Below are 25,749 nucleotides of genomic sequence, written 5' to 3'. Positions count from 1 at the left end.
AGGGAGAGGAGAAGAAGCCGGAAAGAGAGAGAGGAGAAGCAGCCGGAAGAGGGAGAGGAGAAGAAGCCTAAAGGAGGGAGAGGAGAAGAAGCCGGAAGGAGGGAGAGAAGAAGAAGTCGGAAGGAGGGAGAGAGAGGAGAAGAAACCGGCGGAGGGAGAGGAGAAGAAGCCGGAAGGAGGGAGAGAGAGGAGAAGAAGCCGGCGGAGGGAGAGGAGAAGAAGCCGGCTTTCAGCTGCTGCAGAGAGGGACATACAGGGGATCGGTTCCAGTAGTTGCCCCCGCCAGCCGTTCCAATCACCCTCCCTCCCCACACCCCATTCACCCAGCTTCCTGGGCCCGTACAGGAGGAGTATCCCCTTATCCACAGCCCTGGCTGCCATTACAATAACCTCCGATGATCCTGCCACGAAGGGCACTTCCTGTTATAAGGTGACAACGCTCGGTCCCTGTCCCCCAATTGCTCTTCTGCGTTGTCACCCTGTCACACGGCACTCAGTGGTTTTCACAATGTACAGGCGCGGTCCACCGTGGTCACCGGCTGGAAACCCGATCTGAGCAATGTCAGGAAGTGGCTGCAAACAGGCTGCAGGAGATCAGCAGCGCCAAAATGCATCCTAAGATGAAAAAAATGCGAAAATATGTTTTTAATAAAATAAAAGCATTTTTTTTTAAATATACACTTGATGGAGTGAGAGGTTCCATTTATTTGAATGCGTAGAAGAAGCCGCGTATCTGCCCTGCGCACTGCTCCCCCCGGACACGGCTGCGTCCTCATTATGCGCGGTTTGGGCACAGCTGCGTCCTCCTCGGAAGCGGCACGTTCGGTGTTAAGCGGTCTCACACGACGGGGGGGGGCGGGGCTGGCTGCTCTCACCCATCACACAAGAAGACTCTGTAATCCCGGCGATTATACTAAAACCTTAATTGACTGAAGAAATGGCGGGCGGCTCAGGCGCTGTGCGGGGGCGGGGAGGGGTTTTTGTTTTTTTTTTGTTGCACGCAAGTCTAATCACATATGGAGAGAAACAACACGTAGAGGAGACAATGATGGCGGGAATGATTCCATTTTATTTACTTCTATAGCACCAACATAGACCGGAGCGCTCTATAGAATGTATAGAACATCCGCGCCCGACCCACAAGAGCTTACACTCTAATGTCCCCTCCTCCACAGTCACATCAGTCTCTGTAGCAGAGGAGCTTACACTCTAATGTCCCCCCCCGGCTTCTCTGTGTCCGGAATAAGTGGGCCGCGGCAGTTTTAGTGCTGCATGTGGAAAGGCAAGAAGGAGGCGATCTCGGTGACATTGATATCGCTGCGAAACGATCGATTTTACCCATTAGAGTCCTGAAAACTCCCAACTTCACTCATTGGAGCAACTTCAGGAAAAATGATCTGCTGTCTATATTTAAAAGGGGGGGGGGGGGGGGAGTCACAACAGTTTATTTTATTTTGTACTTTTCTCTGCATTTGTGTTTTTTCCCTTTTTATTTGTGTATTTCATCATTTGGGTAGTGTTGCCCCACCTGTTTTTTTTATATTTAAGAACAAATAAATAAATAAATATAAACATATCAAATATATAAATAAATATAATATATATAAACAGTAGAAAAAAAATAAAATAAAAAAATTATATATATATATATATATATATATATATATATATATATATATATATAATTATCATATACAGTGGGGATGGAAAGTTTGGGCACCCCAGCTAAAAATTTGTATTAATGTGCATAAAGAAGCCAAGGAAAGATGGAAAATCTCCAAAAGGCATCAAATTACAGATTAGACATTCTTATAATATGTCAACAAAAGTTAGATTTTATTTCCATCATTTACACTTTCAAGATAACAGAAAACAAAAAAGTGGCGTCTGCAAAAGTTTGGGCCCCCTGCAGAATTTATAGCATGCACTGCCCCCTTTGCCAAGCTGAGACCTGCCAGTGTCATGGATTGTTCTCAATCATCGTCTGGGAAGACCAGGTGATGTCAATCTCAAAGGTTTTAAATGCCCCGACTCATCTGACCTTGCCCCAACAATCAGCACCATGGGTTCTTCTAAGCAGTTGTCTAGAAAACTGAAACTGAAAATAGTTGACGCTCACAAAGCTGGAGAAGGCTATAAGAAGATAGCAAAGCGTTTTCAGATGTCAGTATCCTCTGTTCGGAATGTAATTAAGAAATGGCAGTCATCAGGAACAGTGGAAGTTAAAGCAAGATCTGGAAGACCAAGAAAAATATCAGACAGAACAGCTCGCAGGATTGTGAGAAAAACAATTCAAAACCCACGTTTGACTGCACGATCCCTCCAGAAAGATCTGGCAGACACTGGAGTTGTGGTCACTATTCCACTATAAAGAGATACTTGTACAAATATGGTCTTCATGGAAGAGTCATCAGAAGAAAACCTCTTCTACATCCTCACCACAAAAATCATCGTTTGAACTTTGCAAATGAACATATAGACAAGCCTGATGCATTTTGGAAACAAGTTCTGTGGACCGATGAGGTTAAAATTGAACTTTTTGGCCGAAATGAGCAAAGGTACGTTTGGAGAAGAAGGGGCACAGAATTGAATGAAAAGAACCTCTGTCCAACTGTTAAGCATGGGGTTGGATCAATCATGCTTTGGGGTTGTGTTGCAGCCAGTGGCACAGGGAACATCTCACGAGTAGAAGGAAAAATGGATTCAATAAAATTTCAGCAAATTTTGGATGGTAACTTGATGCCATCTGTGAAAAAGCTGAAGTTAAAGAGAGGATGGCTTCTACAAATGGATAATGATCCTAAACACACCTCGAAATCCACGGGGGATTACATCAAGAGGCGTAAACTGAAGGTTTTGCCATGGCCTTCACAATCTCCTGACCTCAACATCATTGAAAATCTATGGATAGACCTTAAAAGAGCCGTGCGTGACAGACAGCCCAGAAATCTCAAAGAACTGGAAGACTTTTGTAAGGAAGAATGGGCAAAGATACCTCAAACAAGAATTGAAAGACTCTTGGCTGGCTACAAAAAGTGTTTACAAGCTGTGATACTTGCCAAAGGGGGCAGTACAAGATATTAACTCTGCAGGGTGCCCAAACTTTTGCAGACGCCATTTTTTGTTTTCTGTTATCTTGAAAGTGTAAATGATGGAAATAAAATCTAACTTTTGTTGACATATTATAAGAATGTCTAATCTGTAATTTGATGCCTTTTGGAGATTTTTCCATCTTTCCTTGGCTTCTTTATGCACATTATTACAAATTTTTAGCTGGGGTGCCCAAACTTTCCATCCCTACTGTAAATGGCATATTGTTTTTTACTGGGTTTTCTTCTGTGAATTTTTTTTTTACTTCTTTCCAGTGTGTGTATATATATAAAAACAGCAAAAAAAGTATATGATAATTATATATATATAAAATTATTGACATATTGTTTTTTACTGAGATTTTTCTCTGATTTTTTTTCTTTACTTCTGTCTACTATGTATGTATGTATGTATATATATATATATATATATATATATATATATATTGTTTTATATATATATATATATATATATATAATTATCGTATACATTTTTATTCACTGTTTATATATGTAAAAAAAAAAAATTTTTTTAAAATGCATATGATAATTATATATATATATATATATATATATATATATATATATGTGTGTGTATATATATATATATATATATATATGTGTGTGTGTGTGTGTACACATACATATATATATATATAATTATCATATACATTTTTTTAAAAATACAAATTTTTTACATATATATATATATATATATATATATACAGTAAATAAAAATGTATATGATATATATATATATATATATATATATATAAAATTGTAATTATAGATTTTTATTTACATATATATGTGTGTGTGTATATATATATATTTTTTATTTACGGTTTTTTTTTTCTTCTGGAAAAAAAATTAACCTCTTTCCAGTAAATTACCAGTTAAAGTAGCGCAGTGCTGAATAGCAAAGAAATGGCCTGGACACAAAGGGAGTAAAACCTTCTGGAGGTCACGTGGGTTAGACATCTTCTAATGGTGTCCTTCGGTTTCACAAATCGATTTTCGTGTTTCCGCTCTCCCAGCACCAGGAATCTGGTCCCGCTCTTTGGAAGATGTCTGGTTCAATCCTTCGTGTGTTGTGGAATGTTGGGGTTCCGTGATCCGTTCTGCGTTCCGTTTTTCCTCCTGTAAGCAGCGCACACTTTATCTATCGATAATCCCTCTAAATCCAGCGACACGGATCCTCCTGGCGGCTCATTTGTGGGAAATGTCGGAAGTTTGTTCTGGGATTATGTTGATCCTGAAGGTGTCAGAGACATTGTAGCAGCTAAACTGCCATTTGAATCCTGGTGTGCGATCCGACGTTTCCGGCTTCCCGTAATTTGAGAAAAATCAGGGAATGTTTTCGGAACAGCGCAGGCGCTCTGCAGCCAGGTATGGGAATCACTGAACTCCTGAAAATGCTATTTTCCTGGCTGTCTCTGGCTTCTGTCATTTCCCAGTCACTGACCCAGAACAAGCAAGCAGCAATCGAACACACAATCTGCATATTTCATCCCGAGCGGTGACAACGGATCAGCGGCTGGATCAGCATAACTGCCAGGCAAGTGGCATTTTAAGAGGTTGGCAGTGGCAGCCTGTCACAAGGGTAGATTCCTGACACCTGATTGGTTCGAGTTCATCTCTGACAGCCAAAATCACGTGCAGCAGTTGCTGTAGCCTTGTCACCTTGGTAGCCCTGAATGTGAACCCGACAAAATGCAGTCCAGCTTTTTTCCTGGCTCCAGCACTGCCAAGACCTGAGGTCGCTGCAGCCTCACCCACCCATACTGGAGTGTGAGAGGGAGGTTGCACAGCAGAGAAATCAAATGACAAGAGGCTGCAGTCTGACACCCCGGTCACACCGGGTGCGATTTGCACCCTATTGTCTGCAATAAAAGCGGTCATATCGGTGCGATTCTGACTTGGTTGGAACCGCACCGATCTCTCGGGTGCAACTTTGTCTTGCAAGTCGCACCTCGAGTCGGAATGACATCCGACTTTGAAATTGCGTGATTTCAAATTCGGATCGGTGTAACCAGGAGCTAAGTCATCGGTCACACTGCTGCGATTTAAAATCTCGTGATTTGTGTGCAATTTCTGAAGACTTTATTGCTACTTTCTTTTTGTAACTTAATTTTCAAAGATTTGTTGCGATTTTCCGTGCAATTTTCATGATATTCTATATTCGTGAAATCGCAACAAAACTGCAGAAAAAGTAATGAAAGAACAACTTTAGAAATTGCGCCGCAGCAAATCGCACGTGTTTAGATACTAATATTCACATTCATTAGCCACAGGATCATCGATTGCCCCGTGCCGATGTCCAACAGGCTCCTCCTACTGAGGGAGATGTAGACTCACACCACCATAGGACAGCTGGACTCTTTCCCACCAACGTCCTCCTCACCAGTGAGCTTCTCCAGACCCAACCTCCGGGCCCCTCAGCTTAGCCTAGCTGGGACCAAGAGTCTTCTTAGTGGCTCCTTGTAGTGTTCTGCACCAGGGACAGATCCCCCTGCATAGGGGTCTCCTCCAGAAGGACTGGACCCAGACTATTTATGGGATCTCTCACTACCTACTGGGCACACCTTCCCAGGGATTGGCTGAAGTCCCATAAATATTCAGGCTGCCCATGTCCTTCCTCCCACTATGTTTCTAGAAATATTTAGAGCAGTGGTCTCCAAACTGTGACCTGGGGGCCACATGCGGGCCTTTGCTTGCCTTTATCTGGCCCTTAGGATACCATTCCTCTCACTAATACGAGACACTGTTCTAACCACTGAGACCAAGGAGGAGGCATCAGTCCTTGGAAACCAGCGACGGGCTGGTATTTTTTCCACTGACACCAACAATGGGGCACTATTCTGCCCACTGACACCAACAATGGGGCACTATTCTGCCCACTGACACCAACAATGGGGCACTATTCCCCCCACTGATACCAATGATGGGGCACTATTCCTTCCACTGACACCAATGATGGGGCACTATTCCTCCCACTGACACCAACAATGGGGCACTATTCCTCCCACTGATACCAATGATGGGGCCCTATTCTGCCCACTGACACCAACAATGGGGCACTATTCCTCCCACTGACACCAGCAATGGGGTACTATTTCTCCCACATACATTATCAAAGGGGCATTATTCCCACTATCACCAATGATGGGGCACTGTTCCTTCCACTGGCAATGGGTATGGGGCACTGTTCCTTCCACTTCATTGGGTATGGGGCACAATTCCTTCCACTGGCACAGGGTATGGGGCACTATTCCTTCCACTGGCACGGGGTATGGGGCACTATTTCTCCTAACTATATCAAATGATGCAGCACTGTTCCTTCCACTGGCACTAGGTATGGGGCACTATTCCTTCCTCTGGAATTGGGTATGAGGCACTATTCCGTCCACTGGCACCAGGTGTGGGGCACTATTCCTTCCACTGGCACGGGGTATGAGGCACTATTCCCTCCACTGGCACCAGGTATGGGGCACTATTCCTTCCACTGGCACTGGGTATGGGGCACTATTCCTTCCACTGGCACTGGGTATGGGGCACTATTCCTTCCACTGGCACTGGGTATGGGGCACTATTCCTTCCACTGGCACCAGCAATGGGACACTATTTCTCCCACCAATATGAAATGATGGGGCACAACTCCTTCCACTGGCACTGGGGCATTATGTAATCCCACATATCCCAGGGCATTGTCTACTCCCATTGGCCACAATCCGGCCCCCCTAAAATCTGAAGAACCCTCAGGAGCCTGTGAGGCACTGAGCAGCCTGCAATAATCAACCCCGGCGATTACAGTGGAGCCGACTAAATTTACCGAACAGCTTACTCTAACTAGGAGGATTCTGCATATATTTTATTTTTTTCCCATTATAGACATTTATACAAATTTTAATTTTACGTCTATTGTATTTCATCCCATTACATACATTTATACCCATTTTATTCTGGATATGTTTGATTGATTCCCATTTTATACGTTTATACAATTTTAAAAATTGGATATATTTCATTCAATCTCGTTATGTTTTACGTTTGTATTGTTTTCCTTCTTCTGTCTTCAGATTGTTCCTTCCTTTGTCCTTCATTGCCCTTCAGCATCAGCTATATTGTACCCAACACACATTTCCTATCAATGCCAAGTGATCTGACTATTTGTACCAGGCGCTCCTTACTTTCCCCCCCCCCCCCTTAGTTTTTAGGCTCTGACTTTCTTCGCGGCTTGTTGTTCCATGGACCTCCGGGAGGTCTGTACTGGTTCCTGGAGTTGCTCTCAGGAGCCGTAGACGAGTAAAACAATTAATGAGCTGTAATCCAGACTTGGGATCAGTCCAGGCATGCTTGGCTGAGAGATCCAGGTAATGTCAGTCACCAGCTGGGTATATCACTGAGCTGTGATTGAGCCGGCAGGGCTTCTCCTCCACTCCTCCACCTCTCCAGGCCAGCAGCTGCAGGATTCACTGTCATGCTGGAGAACACGTGTTGTGGAGTGTTTGTTTCCAGAACCTCTCAAGCTGGCCAGTCTGGCATGGGACCGTCTAAGGTTCTCCTGGGACAGTCTATGTGTCAAGTGCCACCAGTCTAGACTGCCCCAGGAGAACCTTAGATGGTCCCATGCCAGACTGGCCAGCTTGAGAGGTTCTGGAAACAAACACTCCACCATGCTTCATGTAGAAGAGTTCTTAAAATACTTTCTACAGACATTCAGGTCATCAAACTCCGTTCTGTATTATTTCCAGTGTGTGTTCTGCAAAAGTAGTGAGACTTACAGAGAGCGGGTGAGGAGACGTCCTGCGTGAGATGGTTCTGAGGTGTACAGGAGAGGAGCTGACCAGGGCAATAGCCGGGCTGGGGGGCACTTTGAGGTTTCAGTCAAGGCAGGGTCAGGGCAGGCAGTGTTCAACAGCATAGTCCAGTGGTCTCCAAACTGCGACCTGGAGGCCGGATGTGGCCCTTTACTTGCCTATAGCTGTCTCTTGAGGCATTTTTCCTCCCACTCCCACTGAGCTGTGATTGGGCGGGCAGGGCTACTCCTCCACTCCTCCAGGCCAGCAGCTGCAGGATTCACTGTCATGCTGGAGAACACGTGTTGTCACCCATACATGCCATGTGTCAAGTGCCACCAGTCTAGACTGTCCCAGGAGAACCTTAGATGGTCCCATGCCAGACTGGCCAGCTTGAGAGGTTATGGAAACAAACACTCCACCATGCTTCATGTAGAAGAGTTCTTAAAATACTTTCTACAGACATTCAGGTCATCGGACTCCGTTCTGTATTATTTCCGGTTTGTGTTCTGCAAAAGTAGTAAGACTTACAGAGAGCGGGTGAGGAGACGTCCTGCTTGAGATGGTTCTGAGGTGTACAGGATAGGTGCTGACCAGGGCAATAGCCGGGCTGGGAGGCACTTTGAGGTTTCAGTCAAGGCAGGGTCAGGGTGGGCAGTGTTCAACAGCATAGTCCAGTGGTCTCCAAACTGCGGCCCGGGGGTCAGATGTGGCCCTTTGCTTGGATATATCTGTCTCTTGAGGCATTTTTCCTCCCACTGAGATCAACGATGGGGCATAATTCCTGCCGCTGACATCAACCATAGGGCACTATCATTCCTATTGACGACAACAATAAGGTGCTTTTCCTTCTACTGACACCAGTGAGGAGGCACTATTCCTCCAACTGACACCAATGATGGGGCACTATTCCTCCAACTGACACCAATGATGGGGCACTATTCCTCCAACTGACACCAATGATGGGGAACAAAAAGATGGGACATTGTTCACTCCCTCTAATCACAGTCCAGCCCCCCTAATGTCTGAAGGATGATAAACTGGCCCTTTGTTTAGACAGTTTATGCTACTGACTGCCACCTGCCCTGACCCTTGCCTGGATAACAGAATGTGTTATTAACTGCTGCCCGCCCTGACCTTAGCCTGGATCACAGAACATGCTAATGACTGCTGCCTGCCCTGACCATAGCCTGGATCACGGAATATACTAATGACTGCTGCCTGCCCTGACCATTGACTGGATAACAGATTATGCCACTTGTAGCAGCCTTTCCTGACCTTAGCATAGATAACTGAATATGCTATTGACTGCCACCTGCCCTGACCCACTCCTGGATAACAGATTATGCTACTTTGTGCAGCCTGCCTTGACCTTAACATGGATAAAATAATATGCTATTGATTGCCGCCTGCCCTGACTTTAGCCTGGCTAATGGAATATGCTATTGAGACCCCTGCAATAGTCCATTATACGGGCTACGGTCAGGCAAGACAGCAACTGCTAGCATAAACCATTATCCAGATAAAGGTCAGGGCAGGCTGCATTAAGTAGCATAATCAGTAATCCAGGCAAGGGTTAGGACAGGCAGCAGTCAATAGTATATTCCGTTATCCAGGAAAGAGTCAGGATAGGCGGCAGCCAATAGCATATTTCATTATCCAGGCAAGGGTCAGGGCAGGTGGCAGTAAGTAGTATAATCTGTTGTCCAGGCAAGAGTCAGGACAGGCCACAGCCAATTACATATTCTATTATGCAAGCAAGGGTTAAGGCAGGTGGCAGTCAATAATAGCTCATTCTGCTATCCAGGCTAAGGTCTGGGCAGGTGGCAGTCAATAGCAGATTTTGTTATTCATGGTAAGGTCAAGGAAGGCTGCAATAAGTAGAATAATCTATTAACCAGAAAGGGTCAGGGCAGGCGGCAATCAATAGCATATTATTTTATCCATGCTAAGGTCAGGGCAGGCTGCACAAAGTAGCATAATCTATTAAACAGAAAGGATCAGGGCAGGCAGCAGTCAAAAGCATATTTCATTATCCAGGCTAAGGTCAGGGGAGACTGCACAAAGTAACATAATCTGTTATCCAGGAAAGGGTCAGGACTGGCAGCGGTCAAAAGCATATTACGTTATCCAGGGTAAGGTCAGGGCAGGCGGCAGTCAATAGCATATTCAGTTATCCATGCTAAGGTCAGGAAAGGCTGCAACAAGTAGCATAATCTGTTATCCAGGCAATGGTCAGGGCAGGCAGCAGTCATTAGCATATTCCGTGATCCAGGCTAAGGTCAGGGCAGGCAGCAGTTAATAGCACATTCTGTTATCCAGGCAAGGGTCAGGGCAGGTGGCAGTCAGTAGCTTAAACTGTTATCCAGGCAAAAGTCAGGACAGGCAGAAGTTAATAGTGTATTCCGTTATCCAGGCAAGAGTCAGGACAGACAGCAGTCAATAGTTTAATACGTTATCTAGGCAAGGGTCAGGACAGGCAGCAGTCAATAGTGTATTCCGCTATCCAGGCAAGGGTCAGGACAGGCAGCAGTCAATAGTGTATTCCGCTATCCAGGCAAGGGTCAGGACAGGCAGCAGTCAATAGTGTATTCCATTATCCTGGCAAGGGTCAGGACAGGCAGCAGTCAATAGTGTATTCCGCTATCCAGGCAAGGGTCAGGACAGGCAGCAGTCAACAGTGTATTCCGTTATCCAGGCAAGGGTCAGGACAGGCAGCAGTCAACAGTGTATTCCGCTATCCAGGCAAGGGTCAGGACAGGCAGCAGTCAATAGTGTATTCCATTATCCTGGCAAGGGTCAGGACAGGCAGCAGTCAATAGTGTATTCCGCTATCCAGGCAAGGGTCAGGACAGGCAGCAGTCAACAGTGTATTCCGTTATCCAGGCAAGGGTCAGGACAGGCAGCAGTCAACAGTGTATTCCGTTATCCAGGCAAGGGTCAGGGCAGGCTACAGTCAGAGGGGAAGTCCATGTCCCAATAAAGGGTCAGGCAGGATGAAGCAACCTGAGACATTTAGAAATTAGTGCAAGTGTGGAACAGTATCACAAATGCAAACCACAGTATGGCCGGCCAATCATTGCAGAGCCAATGCCTAGCAATGAGGTCACCTCCCGCCACTGGCGAATGGTAGTAGGAGGGGGTGTAGCCAGCAGCGCAAGGGGGTGTTGCCCCTTACTAGTTCTTATCTACAGGTTGTACAACACAAACTGTATAGCCAAAGACACTGGGCAGGGCTGACACCACTTAGTCACAACAAACTATGTGTTGTCAGCTCCCAATAATGTAGGCCCGTCCATATCTATGGGTTGCCTGGCAAATACTAAACTGTGAAAACTTTTCTTCGATGAGGTTTGGAAGCCTCGAGCCAATTCCCACTGGGTGGCATACCGGTCCAAAGGGTTGTTGACTATAAATAGTTTATTCCCATTGGAAGGTTGACCGGAGTTTAGAGGTCAGCTGACCTGCATCCCAGTAATAAAATCAGGTTGTATATAAGACGGAGACATCTTTTGTAGGAAATGTTCTCTGACAGCCCTTCCCCCGCTATACAGGAATAAAATCCAGATGTAGTAATAAACTTATTACGACTCTCGTGACTAACCAGAGGAAACCGCGAAACTGGGGGGAAAGTGAGTCACAGGAAGCCCAGCGCACAGCGAGGAATTCCCTCAACACTTCAATCTGCTGAGTGCTGCAAATGTTCTGCAGAGTTCTCTCTCCGGGACTTCGCAATAAGATTTTGGTTTTGTAGGCTGTAGGAATTTAGTGGTCATACACCTAGGTACACCCACCGGCCACTTTATCAGGTCCACCTTGCTAGTAGCAGGTTGGACCTCCTTTAGTCTTCAGAACTGCCTCCATTTTTCATGGCCTAGATTCAGCAAGGTGTTGGAAATGTTCATCAGAGATTTTGGTCCAAATTGAAATGATGGCATCATACAGTTGCTGCAGATTTGTCGGCTGCACATCCATGGATCGTTGATACAAGGCAGGATGGATCCACCACACCATGACACCACCACCACCAGCCTGAACCATTGATACAAGGCAGGATGGATCCACCACACCATGACACCACCAGCCTGAGCCGTTGATACAAGGCAGAATGGATCCACCACATCATGACACCACCACCACCAGCCTGAACCGTTGATACAAGGCAGGATGGATCCACCACACCATGACACCACCAGCCTGAGCCGTTGATACAAGGCAGAATGGATCCCCCACACCATGACACCACCACCACCAGCCTGAAGCATTGATACAAGGCAGGATGGATCCAACACACCATGACACCACCAGCCTGAACCATTGATACAAGGCAGGATGGATCCACCACACCATGACACCACCTCCACCAGCCTGAACCATTGATACAAGGCAGGATGGATCCCCCACACCATGACACCACCACCACCAGCCTGAACCATTGATACAAGGCAGGATGGATCGACCATACCATGACACCACCACCAACCTGAACCATTGATACAAGGCAAGATGGATCCATGGTTTCATGTTGTTTATGCCAAATTCTGACCCTACCATCTGAATGCTGCAGCTGAAATCCAGACTCATCAGGCCAGGCAAAGTTTTTCCAATCTTCTATTGTCTAATTATGGTGATCCTGTGCGAATTGTAGCCTCCGTTTCCTCTTCTTAGCTGACAGGAGTGACGCCCAGTATGGTCTTCTCCTGCTGTAGCCCATCTGGACGTGTTGTGCGTTCAGAGATGGGATTCTGCATACCTTGAATGTAACGAGTGGTTATTGGAGTTACTGTTGCTTTTCTATCATCTGGAACCAGTCTGCCCATTCTCCTCTGACCTCAACAAGTCATTTTCCTCCACACAACTGCCCTCATTGGATATTTTATTTTTTTCTGACCATTTTCTGTAAACCATAGAGATGGTTGTACATGAAAATCCCAGTAGATCAACAGTTTTTGAAATCCTCAGACCAGCTCGTCTGGTACCAACAACTGCGCCACAAAACCCCCCATGTAAATAAGTATTCCCAGCCTTTGCCATGACGCTCAAAATTGAGCTCTGGTGCATCCTGTTCCCACTGATCATCCTTGAGATGTTTCCACAACTTGATTAGAGTCCACCTGTGGGACATTCAGTGGATTGGAGTCCACCTGTGGGACATTCAGATGATCAGAGCCCACCTGTGGGACATTCAGTTGATTGGACATGATTAGGAAAGGCATAAACCTGTGTATAGAAGGTCCCACAGGTAACAGTGCATGTCAGAGCACAAACCAAGCCATGAAGTCCAAGGAGTTTCCGTAGACCTCCGAGACAGGATTGTATCAAGACACAGATCTGGGGAAGGGTACAGAAACATTTCTGCAGCATTGAAGGTCCCAGTGAGCACAGTGGCGTCCATCATCCGTAATTGGAAGAAGTTTGGAACCACCAGGAATCTTCCTAGAATGGGCCGCCCGGCCAAAATGAGTGATCGAGGGAGAAGGGCCTTAGCCAGGGAGGTAACCAAACACCCGATGGTCACTCTGAAGGAGCTCCAGCGTTTCTCTGTGGAGAAAGGAGAACCTTCCAGAAGAACAACCATCTCTGCAGCACTCCACCAATCAGGCCTGTATGGTAGAGTCGCCAGATGGAAGCCAAATGGCAGCCCACCTGGAGTTTGCCAAAAGGCACCTGAGGGAATCTCAGACCCTGAGAAACAAAATTCTTTGGTCTGATGAAACAAAGATTGAACTCTTTGGCCTGAATGCCAAGCGTCATGTCTGGAGGAAACCAGGCACCGCTCACCACCTGGCCAATACCATCCCTACAGTGAAGCATGGTGGTGGCAACATCATGCTGTGGGGATGTTTTTCAGTGGTAGGAACTGGGAGACTAGTCCGGATTAAAGGAAAGATGAATGCAGCAATGTACAGAGACATCCTTGATGAGAACCTGTTCCAGAGCGCTCTTGACCTTAGACTGGGGCGACGGTTCATCTTCCAACAGGACAAAGACCCTCGGCACACAGCCCACATAACAAAGGAGTGTCTACAGGCCAACTCTGTGAATGTCCTGGAGTGGCCCAGCCAGAGCCCAGACTTGAACCCGATTGAACATCTCTGGAGAGAGCTGAAAATTGCTCCATCCAACCTGATGGAGCTGGAGAGGTTCTGCAAAGAAGAACGGGAGAAATCGCCCAAAAATAGGTGTGCCAAGCTTGTAGCATCGTACTCAGAACGACTTGAGGCTGGAATGGGGGCTAAAGGGGCTTCAACAAAGTATTGGGCAAAGGCCGGGAATACCTATGTACATGGGGGGGGGGGGCTGGGAATACTTATGTTCATGGGGGAGGGGGGCTGGGAATACTTATGTACATGGGGGGGGGGGGGCTGGGAATACTTATGTACATGGGGGAGGGGGGCTGGGAATACTTATGTACATGGGGGGGGAGGCTGGGAATACTTATGTACATGGGGGGGAGGCTGGGAATACTTATGTACATGGGTTTTTGTATATATACACACACTGTATATACAGTTGTGTTCAATATAATAGCAGTGTGTTGAAAAAAGTGAATAAAGCTGAAAATCCTGCTAATAGCTTTTATTTCCATCCACACAAATGCATTGGGAACACGACACATTCTATTCCAAATCACAACATGAAGAAAAATACATCAAATTTGTGTTTCCTCTAAAAAAATGGAAGAAAAGTGAATATTAGACGGTTCAAAAAAATGGCCGTGTTTGTATTCTTCTTTACAAACTCAAACATTCACTATATAAACTGAGAAATGTTTGAAGATTTTGCTTTCCTTTGAATGACTTCATGAATATTTGGTTGTAGTCGCACTGTTTCTGAGAACTGCTGTACATCTGTGTTGCATGGAGTCCCCCAACTTCTGGCCCCTGTGATCAGGTATTCCAGCCCAGGATGATTGGACCACATTCCACAGTTCTTCTCTATTTCTTGGTTTTGCCTCAGAAACGGCATTTTTGGTGTCACCCCACAAGTTTTCTATTGGATGAAGATCCGGGGATTGGGCTGGCCACTCCATAACGTCCATCTTGTTGGTCTGGAACCAAGATGTTGTACGTTTACTGGTGTGTTTGGGGTCGTTGTCTTGTTGGAACACCCATTTCAAGGGCATTTCCTCTTCAGCATAAGGCAGCATGACCTCTTCAAGTATTCTGATGGATTCAAACTGATCCATGATCCCTGGTATGCGATAAATAGGCCCAACACCGTAGTATGAGAAACATCCCCATATCATGATGCTTGCACCACCATGCTTCACTGTCTTCACAGTGTACTGTGGCTTGAATTCAGTGTTTGGGGGTCGTCTGACAAACTGTCTCCGCCCACTAGACCCAAAAAGAACAATCTTACTTTCATCAGTCCACAAAATGTTGCGTCATTTCTCTTTAGGCCGGTCAATGTGCTCTTTGGCAGATTGTAACCTCTTCAGCACACGTCTTTTTTCCAACAGTGGGACTTTGCGGGGGCTTCTTGCAGATAGCTTGGCTTCACATCGGCATCTTCTAATTGTAACAGTCCTCACAGGGAACGTCACACCTTCTTTCATCTTCCTGGAGCTGTTTGTTGGCTGAGTCCTCACAGGGAACGTCACACCTTCTTTCATCTTCCTGGAGCTGATTGTTGGCTGAGTCCGCCCCATTTTGGTTATTCTTCTATATATTCCAATGGTAGTTTTTCGCTTTCTTCCGCGTCTTTCAGGTTTTGGTTGCCATTTTAAAGCATTTGTGATCATTTTAGCTGAGCAGCCGATCATTTTCTGCACTTCTTTATATGTTTTCCCCTCTCCAATCAACTTTGTAATCAAGGTACGCTGTTCTTCTGAACAATGTCTGGAACGACCCATTTTCCTCAGAATTTCAGAGAGAAATGCACTGTAACCAGCATGTACAACATTTGCTGCCTTCCTTCCTTAAATAAGGGCAATAATTGCCACCAAAGAATGAATGACCTCACTGATAGAACTCCACACTGCTATTATTTTGAACACGCCCCTTTCAGTGAGTGATTCAATGACACAGAATCAGCAGCATGCATGTCATGACTGTCGGGTCTGTTGGATTTCTATGACTCTACTACACCTGCTAGGAAATTATTTGCCATGTAGAAATATCATTTCCACCAAAAACAGCGATTGATCCGGTTAGTGATGTCTGACTGATATTATTTTGAACACAACTGTATATATCAGGGGTGGACTGACCATTTGGAATCTCGGGCACTGCCCAAGGGCCCGGGGTCAGTAGGGGGCCCCATGAGATGCCCTCGGGCTCCCTCCAACCCCGTTCCCCCTCACTCAACTACCCCCTCATCACCCCTCTCCCACAGCCCCACCACTGCTCTGACCTCCACTTCCACCCCACCCTACATTCCTCATACTGAAGCTCCCCCAACACTCCGTACCTTTGACCTTACTACCATCGAGGAAGTCTCCAAGATCTTCTCTGATGCCCGCCTCACCACTTGCCCCCTCGACCCTATCCCCTCACAACTCCTACGACCTCCCTCCCCCTCCATCCTACGCTCCCTCACCCACATCTTCAATCTCTCCCTCTCCTCAGGCACTTTCCCCTCCCCTCTGAAACATGCACACATCACCCCCATACTTAAAAAGCCCTCCCTGGACCCCAATGACCCGAACAACCTCAGACCCATCTCCCTGCTGCCATTTACATCTAAACTCCTCGAGTGCCTCGTCTACACCCGCCTATGCTCTCACCTCAACGACAACAACCTCCTCGATCCCCTACAGTCCGGCTTCCGTCCCCTACACTCCACCGAAACTGCCTTACTCAAACTCTCCAACGACCTTCTAACCGCCAAAGCTAATGGCCACTATTCAGTGCTCCTACTCCTTGACCTCTCTGCGGCCTTTGACACAGTCGACCACCCCCTCCTCCTCAAAAAACTACACTCCCTCAGCCTCAGAGATTCTGCTCTCTCCTGGCTCTCATCCTACCTGTCACAACGCTCTTTCAGCGTTACCTATAATGCCACCACCTCCCCCTCACTCCCCCTCTCTGTTGGGGTCCCTCAAGGCTCTGTCCTCGGGCCCCTTCTCTTCTCCATCTACACCTCCTCCCTTGGCCAACTCATACACTCTCACGGCTTCAACTATCACCTCTGTGCCGACGACACACAAATCTATCTCTCAACCTCCCACCTCACCCCCTCGGTCTCCGCCCCCGACCTCACCCCCTCAGTCTCCGCCCCCCACCACACCCCCTCGGTCTCTGCCCAAATCACACACCTACTGAGCGACATATCAGACTGGATGTCGCTCCACTTTCTTAAACTGAACCTCTCCAAAACCGAGTTTCTTGTCTTCCCCCCCAACCCGGACACCACCCCCCATTGACTTCTCCATCACGTCCAACAACGCTACCATCAAACCCGCCCCGCAGGCCAGAGTACTGGGTGTCATTCTGGACTCCAACCTATCCTTCCAGCCCCAAGTCCAATCTTTAACAAACTTGTGCAGACTCCACCTCCACAACATGCAGACTCCACCTCCGCAACATGCAGACTCCGCCTCCGCAACATGCAGACTCCACCTCCGCAACATGCAGACTCCACCTCCGCAACATCGCCAAAATCCGCACGTTCCTAACCCCAGAAACCAATAAATACCTCATCCACTCCCTCATCATATCACGACTCGACTACTGCAACTCCCTCCTCACTGGCCTGCCTCGCCGCTGGCTATCCCCTCTTCAGTCCATCCTGAACACGGCTGCCAGACTCATTCACCTTTCCAACCGATCTGTCTCTGCCACCCCCCTCTGCCAATCCCTCCACTGGCCTCCACTCAGTGTCCTCCACCCCCCTCTGCCAATCCCTCCACTGGCTTCCGATTGCGCAACGGATCAAATTCAAAATCCTAACACTGACGTACAAAGCCGTCCACCATACTGCCCCGAACTACATCACTGACCTAATATCCAAGTACCACCCAACACGCACACTCCGCTCCTCACAAGACCTCCTTCTCTCTAGTTCCCTGGTCTCCTCCTCCCATGCCCGCCTCCAGGACTTCTCCAGGGTGTCACCCATCCTCTGGAACTCCCTGCCCCAACCCATCAGATTATCACCTACTCTCCTCTCCTTTAGGCGCACCCTGAAAACCCACCTCTTCAGGGAAGCCTACCCCACCCCCTGCTAACCTGCCGACCTCCTCCACTCTTCCTACCACTCCATCCCCCACAGCTATCTCCTCCTGTGCCACCATCCCCTCCCTCCTAGATTGTAAGCTCCAAAGAGCAGGGCCCTCGATCCCCTCATGTTTTGCATTGTATTGGTATTGTTCTGTCACATGTTCTGTCCCCCTTTGTAATGTACAGCGCTGAGCCAACTATTTATAAATACTGTATAATAATAATAATAATCACAGGGGCCCCATGATCCCCTATTGCCCGGGGGCCCCATGAGTTGTCAGTCCGCCCCTGGTATATATATACATGCACACACAATCTTTGTGTAACAATAAACATTTAAAGGATATGTAAAGTTAAAACTTGTCTATTTTGCATAGATTGCTGAAGGATCCACCCCCCTCCCCCCCCCCCTCCTGTAGGTTTGCCATTGTCAGCAGGGAAGACTGGGATGGGAAATTTAACTTTTGCAGTTGTCACAGAACAGAAGGTCAGGGGAATTCTATAGGGGGACACCTGTTTCGGCGACAACTGTCCAAAATGGAATTTCCTTTCACTTTGCCTCGTGTCTGGGACAGGAAATGAAAGAGACAGCAAAAAATGTGAGCATCATTCTGTCTTTGATTGAAGCTGCGCAGAGTACGAAGGGGGAGGAGTCACTGTTTTATAAAGGATAACATGTGAAAAGGAGGCCAAAGCTCCACCTGCTGACTTAAAAGGAGAATGCATAAAAAAAAAACCCTCAACAATGTAATAGCTATTTTCTTAACAAAAATAGAAAATTAGATTTTTGAGTTGTATTATTATTATTATTTTTCATTTTTTTAATAACTGAAGAAAATATGTAGATATCGGCCGTACATTCTCTATAAGGTCATTTTATGTGATTTATTATGTATCTTGTGGACTGTTTTCTCCTTGTGCTGGAGAGGTTGTCCACAGATTTCTTTAAATCCTCCCATCCAGTCTTGCACCAGTGTAGCGGCTCCTCCCCTTCAGTCTTGCACCAGTATAGCGGCTCCTCCCCTTCAGTCTTGCACCAGTGTAGCGGCTCCTCCCCTTCAGTCTTGCACCAGTGTAGCGGCTCCTCCCCTTCAGTCTTGCACAGGTGTAGCGGCTCCTCCCCTTCAGTCTTGCACAGGTGTACTGGCTCCTCCCCTTCAGTCTTGCACAGGTGTACCTGCTCCTCCCCTTCAGTCTTGCACAGGTGTATCGGCTCCTCCCCTCCAGTCTTGCACAGGTGTACAGGCACCTCCCCTTCAGTCTTGCACAGGTGTACCGGCTCCTCCCCTTCAGTCTTGCACATGTGTACGGGCTCCTCCCCTCCAGTCTTGCACAGGTGTACCGGCTCCTCCCCTTCAGTCTTGCACAGGTGTACCTGTTCCTCCCCTTCAGTCTTGCACAGGTGTACAGGCTCCTCCCCTTCAGTCTTGCACAGGTGTAGCGGCTCCTCCCCTTCAGTCTTGCACAGGTGTACAGGCTCCTCCCCTTCAGTGCTTCAGTCTTGCACAGGTGTATCGGCTCCTCCCCTCCAGTCTTGCACAGGTGTATCGGCTGCTCCCCTTCAGTCCTGCAGTCTTTCACAGGTGTATCGGCTCCTCCCCTCCAGTCTTGCACAGGTGTATCGGCTCCTCCCCTCCAGTCTTGCACAGGTGTATCGGCTCCTCCCCTCCAGTCTTGCACAGGTGTATCGGCTCCTCCCCTCCAGTCTTGCACAGGTCTTCCTCCGATGTCACTGCACACTGTGAGCCTCTCACAATGTGCATTAGAAGCTGCAGCCAGTCAGATAGAGCTCCGCCTCATCTCCTGGCTGGAGGACATCTAGCATCATCTAGCACTTTCCTCCCCAGCCCGACTGTCTCTGGCCCCGCCCCTTTCATTCATTAGATTTCAGTTCTTTCCCCTGGGGTCACCTAGGGAGGTCTGCATGCAAATAGAGCCTGATTAGGAACGCCCACTCCCCCAGATTGACACCCACCCATTCAGGCATTTTGATTTTTGCATGACTCCTCCCACTGAGTGCATCAGAGCTGAGGAGTACTGAGGCAGGGCACTGTGATACTTTCAGGAAGCTATGCACAGCCCCCCGCTTGCCCCTCCCACCAGTCGTGAGCGGTCTTCATTGCATAGAGTAGCACAGAGACCCAGTGATGATATCACTGGGTCTAGAATAAGGAATGTAATAAAAGTGGAAAGGGTTTGTTTAAAAATATTAATATCCTGTTGATGAGGGGGGGGGAGGGGGGGCTGGGAGGAACCCGAGAAGGTAAAACAAAGGCAGACGAAGCGTTTATAAATCGTTTGATGAGATTTGTTCTGTAGGGGGCGCTGGAGAGGCCGCCTCATCCCCAGAATCGGGTTTAATCGTCGAGGTTATTAAAGGTCAAATAAATCCACAATTAAACTGCATAGCTGGGACGGGGGGGGGGGGTTTGTGTCCCGAAATGTCGAAGCAAACGAGGGGCAGGGCGTGGCCTGACCTTTGCTGAGGCTTTGGCAGCGAACGCACGGCGATTGGCCGAATGGGGAGAACGTCTGGAAATCACAGACAGCGCCAGGCGAGGAGTTGGCAGGAGGACGCGGTGCTGGCAGAGACACATGCAGAGTCCCGATGGAGGAACCTCTATGACTCCCATCACATGAGGAAGCCGAGGGAGGAACCCAAAGAGCCAGTTAACCCTTCCCTGTCCTCTGACTCCAAACTCACAGCCTCGGGGTTCCCAACACCCACACAAACTATGCGCCCCCATCCGCTCTACTCTGATCGCCATTGAGAGTCGGGGGGAGGGAGTAGCAGACTGATAAGATCATCTCTCTGATCTCTCCTTCTATGAGCATGACCCCTTTTTTATAATCTGCGCAACGTTTTGATTGGTTGCTTGTGCTGCTTCTCCCTCCCCCAGTCTGAGCTCTGCTGGGAAATAAAATTGCTACATTTTCTTGTAATAAAGACAGCTTACTGCTGCTCTGTCTCCTTGTGCAGGGTGACTGGTCTTGTCTTTGCCCCCTCCTGTAGTGGGTGGGGCCTGCTTGGCCCCTCCCACAGTTCTGTTCTCTTTCCTTGTGCAGGGTGACTGGTCTTGTCTCCACCCCCTCCTATAGTTTTCTGTAGTGGGTGGGGCCTGTTTGGCCCCTCCCACAGCTCTGCTCTCTCTCCCTGTGCACGGTGACTGGTCTTGTCTCCACCCCCTCCTACAGTTTTCTATAGTGGGTGGAGTCTGCTGGGCCCCTCCCACATCTCTGCTCTCTCTCCTTGTGCAGGGTGACTGGTCTTTTCTCCGCCCCCTCCTATAGTTTTCTGTAGTGGGTGGAGCCTGCTGGGCCCCTCCCACAGCTCTGCTCTCCTTGTGCAGGGTGACTGGTCTTGTCTCCGCCCCCTCCTGCAGTTTTCTGTAGTGGGTGGAGCCTGCTGGACCCCTCCCACAGCTCTGCTCTCTCTCTCTCCTTGTGCAGGGTAATTGGTCTTGTCTCTGCCCCCTCCTTTAGTTTTCTGTAGAGGGTGGAGCCTGCTGGGCCCCTCCCACAGGTCTTTTCTCAGCACAGGCTATGCACAGCACCGTGTTGATGTCATTGTTACTTTTACAAGGTAATATCTGGGTTTGCATCCTTTATTGAGGAATATACTTCGATGAAAGGTTCTGTGCCCCGGAGTTCAGCTTTAACTTGATGGCGGGAAGGTGGAGATCCTGGAACATGTGCTGTATAAAGATTCCCCAGAGTCCGACTGACCCCCCCCCATCGCGTTGCGGCCGCCTCTCCGGCGTTCACATTCCAGAACGTGCTTTTCCGTTATTTTACTCCTGCTTTGATTTGAATTCAGCTTCGCTCTGAGTCATTTGGGGAGCCGAGGACGGCGAGGGGGAGCCAAGATTTATATTCCAGCTTCTTCTCCGCTGCTGAATCAGAAACATCTCGGAGAGGGTGGGACCGGGCGTGTGACGCGTGGGACGGAGAACGCTGTCCAGAAACAGTGACGGTGGATTCTGTCAACTGGAAAACCCTGCTGACCAACCAGTGGCCCCGGGGCCACAAGCAGCCCTTTGGTACTGATCATGTGACCCCTGTAGACTGTATTCTGCTCTTATTATAATATATAGGGTGACTTCTAGCATTTTCATTGGTCGGTTTTATCTCTTCCACGCTGTCTTATTGTCTTCTAGGCTGTCCTTACCAACCACTTACCCTCCTGGATAGGTTTTACCACCTTCATGACCAGGCCAGGTTTTGCTATTCAGCACTGCGCTACTTTAACTGTTTTTAATTTTACCATATTTATTACAGGTACTTATATAGCGCCTTCAATGTACGCAGCGCTTTACATATATATTGTACATTCACATCAGTCCCCGCCCTCGAGGAGCGTACAATCTAAGGTCCCTAACTTACCTTCATACATACACATACTAGGGCCAATTTAGACAGGAGCCAATTCACCTCCCAGCATGTCTTTGGAGTGTGGGAGGAAACCGGAGTACCCGGAGGAAACCCACGCAGGCATAGGTACTTGTATAACGCCGTCAATTTACGCAGTGGTCTACATATATATTGTAGTCACATCAGTCCCCGCCCCCGAGGAGCGTACAATCTAAGGTCCCTATCTCACATTCATACACACATATACTATGTCCAATGTAGACAGGAGCCAATTCACCTACCAGCATATCTTTGGAGTGTGGGAGGAAACCGAAGCACCCGGAGAAAACCCACGCAGGCATAGGTACTTGTATAGCGCCGTCAATTTACGCCGTGCTTTACATATATTTTGTACATTCACATCAGTCCCCGCCCCCGAGGAGCGTACAATCTAAGGTACCTAACTTACCTTCATACATACACATACTAGGGCCAATGTAGACAGGAGCCAATTAACCTACCAGCATGTCTTTGGAGTGTGGGAGGTAACCGGAGTGCCCGGAGGAAACCCACACAGGCACAGGGAGAACATGCAAACTCCAGGCAGGTGGTGCCGTGGTTGGGATTTAACCAAGGACCCCTAGTGCAGCCAGGCACAGGAGGAAACCGGAGTACCCAAAGGAAACCCACGCAGGCATAGGGAGAAAAAAATATTTATTGTTTATTTATTTCAGGTACTTAGGGTTAGGCACTTTACATATATATTGTACATTCACATCAGTCCCCGCCCCTGAGGAGCATACAGTCTAAGGTCCCTAACTCACATTCATACATACACATGCTAGGGCCAATGTAGACAGGAGCCAATTCACCTACCAGCATGTCTTTGAAGTCTGGGAAGAAACCAGAGTACCCGGAGGAAACCCACACAGGCACAGGGAGAACATGCAAACTCCAGGCAGGTGGTGCCGTGGTTGGGATTCAAACCAACGGCCCCATACTAGGGCCAATGTAGACAGGAGCCAATTCACCTCCCAGCATGTCTCTGGAGTGTGGGAGGAAACCGGAGTACCCGGAGGAAACCCACGCAGGCACAGGGAGAGCATGCAAACTCCATGCAGGTGGTGCCGTGGTTGGGATTTGAACCCACAACCCTAGTACTGCCAGGCGGAAGTGCTAACCATTTAACCACTGTGCTGCCCATGTTTATTTCCACGATGCTTTCATTCATTAGCTCAGCCATCCAATCGGTAGTCCTCGTTAGACTCTCCTTATATACGTACACATCCTTCCCGTTATCATATCAGCCTATGATTGAGAAGGCAGCGTGCTTGGCATCCATTGGCTTCGCACATGCTCCGAAACGCGTCGCGTCGCATGCTGGTCCTCTTCACGTCATCACGCTGACGTCAACATTGCGCTCCAAGGTGTGTTCCTTCGCCCATCTGCTGAGAGACACACAAGCCGGCCGGCTCTCTCCAGAGTCTCCCCAGGCGCGGATGGCGGCTTACCCAGCGAGGACTTCTCTTGACACTCCAATCTGGAGGAGCCTTTTTCATTCTTTCGTCATGTCAGTGATTTTTTTCTATTGTTCCGCATTAAATGTCCTCAAACTGCACTTAAGAGGCGCTCTTTTCGATTGTGTTTCATCCGGAGCCTTCTACAGCTTCAAGAGCGTGCCATGTGGACTTGCCTACGTTGAACTTTAATATGTGCATTTACTGGTTCTCTGGCACCTGATTTGGGGAATTATTTTGCGCTGATTTTATTGCTTTTTGTCTTCGATGTCTTCACTGGGTCTCTTTGCTTCTCTATGCAATGCAGGCACATCATGGCTGGTGTGAGGGACTTTATACGGCTTCATGAAAACTGCACAGCACCCTGCCTCAGCACTTAGTCAGTGGGAGGAGTTATGCAAATATAAAAATGCTTTGACGGATGGACGTCAGTCTGGAGGAGTGGGCGTTCCTAGGCAGGCTGTATTTGCATAGGTAACGCCCACATGTGATGGTTTAAATTACAACTCCATACAGAAGGGAGTGAACACGCGTGTTATGTCACGTGTTTTTGTGGCTTCTTCCCCCCCAGCCAGTTGTTTTTTTAGATTTAACCCCCCTGGTGGTATTCCCGAGCGTAGCTCGGGGTAAAGTTTCAGCACCACAAGCGGTAGCCTCCCCCCCCCGAGCTACACTCGGGAATACACTGCAGCGTTGCTCCGGGATCTGTTCTTCTCTTACCTTGTCCTGCGCTCCCGCGATGTCCCCCCTGCAGTGTCCCCTGTAATGTCCTCCGGCCGATGCCGGCATCTGTCTTCCGGGTTCCGTTCTGCGACGTCGGGACGTACGGGGGACGGAACTGGCGGGATATTCAAAAATGTCAAAAAGTGACATTCACTAAATACACTAAAATCACATCGTATAACATTCCTGTATCAAACCATTTCACATACATTTTGTCCCGAGTGCTTTGTCCGGCGCCCTGCCAGCATTTTTACCGCCCTTTCTGCCTGGAAACTGAGAAACGTCCATGGCGTCCAAAAAGCGTCCCTTTAGGTCAGACGCGGTTTTAGACCGGCTAGAGAACAGCGATAGTAAATCAGAACCACTTGCAGAATTGAGTGATAATGATTGGTGGGGGAAATTCCTCATCAGACACTGAAAACGATTCTGCGACTGAGCTCAGCGATGTGCGAACTTGGCGCTCTATTTCACATTTCAGTGTTTTTGGTTTGATTATATTATTGAATTACATTTATTATTATTATATTATTATTTTTTATGATTATTTATTATATTATAATTTATGATTTCGTGTTTCAAGTTTTATCCTCCCCGGGATGTTTACTAGACTCTTGTTCGGACAGATTTCAGTGAGTTATTCCTAAGAATTACAGCCTACAATAAAAAAACGACATATTTCCATGCAAAAAAAAGTACCGCTTTGAGCACAGAAATCATGACGTAATCAGACTGCTAGGGAGGCTACTGAATGCAGAATATTGTCCCTGGTGGGAGAGGGAGGAGCTTGAGACGTGCGGTTTTGTGATGTCATCCGCCTTTATTTTGCAGCGTCACCTCATGAGATGACTCAGTTGCCCCAGGATGAGTTTGAGACGTGTCTGGAGAAGGCTGAAGCCTGGATGAAGGAGATCCACGATAGGCTGAAGGAGATTGACAACACGCAGGGCCCCAGATCGGCCCTGGAATCCCGCCTCCGGGAGACCGAGGTGAGTCGTACACATGGGACGGGGACTTGCATGTTAAAGGGTCACTCCGCCCAAAACTGATAGTTCAGTCGTTGGCTTGAGCAGGGACGGACTGACAACTCATGGGGCCCCCGGGCAAT

The 25,749-nt window shown here is 47.9% G+C and overlaps 1 protein-coding gene across 1 annotated transcript in view; it reads left to right on the top strand.

Moving 5' to 3' along the window:
* LOC149436184 (nesprin-3-like) overlaps window positions 1-25,749 on the top strand; it is a 106,490-nt gene that overhangs the window by 27,494 nt on the left and 53,247 nt on the right. The window contains exon 2 of the mRNA XM_089661916.1: window positions 25,473-25,630. Coding sequence (XP_089518042.1) covers window positions 25,487-25,630 — 144 coding nt within the window. The 5' untranslated portion in view covers window positions 25,473-25,486. The remainder of the gene's footprint in view (window positions 1-25,472; window positions 25,631-25,749) is intronic.

This window comes from Staurois parvus, unplaced genomic scaffold (assembly GCF_062004578.1).
Source record: "Staurois parvus isolate SC_StPar_1 unplaced genomic scaffold, SC_StPar_1.0 ptg001405l, whole genome shotgun sequence".
Lineage (NCBI taxonomy): Eukaryota > Metazoa > Chordata > Amphibia > Anura > Ranidae > Staurois > Staurois parvus.
Note: the sequence above shows the minus strand (reverse complement) of the source record. Positions and strands in the feature narration are given on the sequence as shown.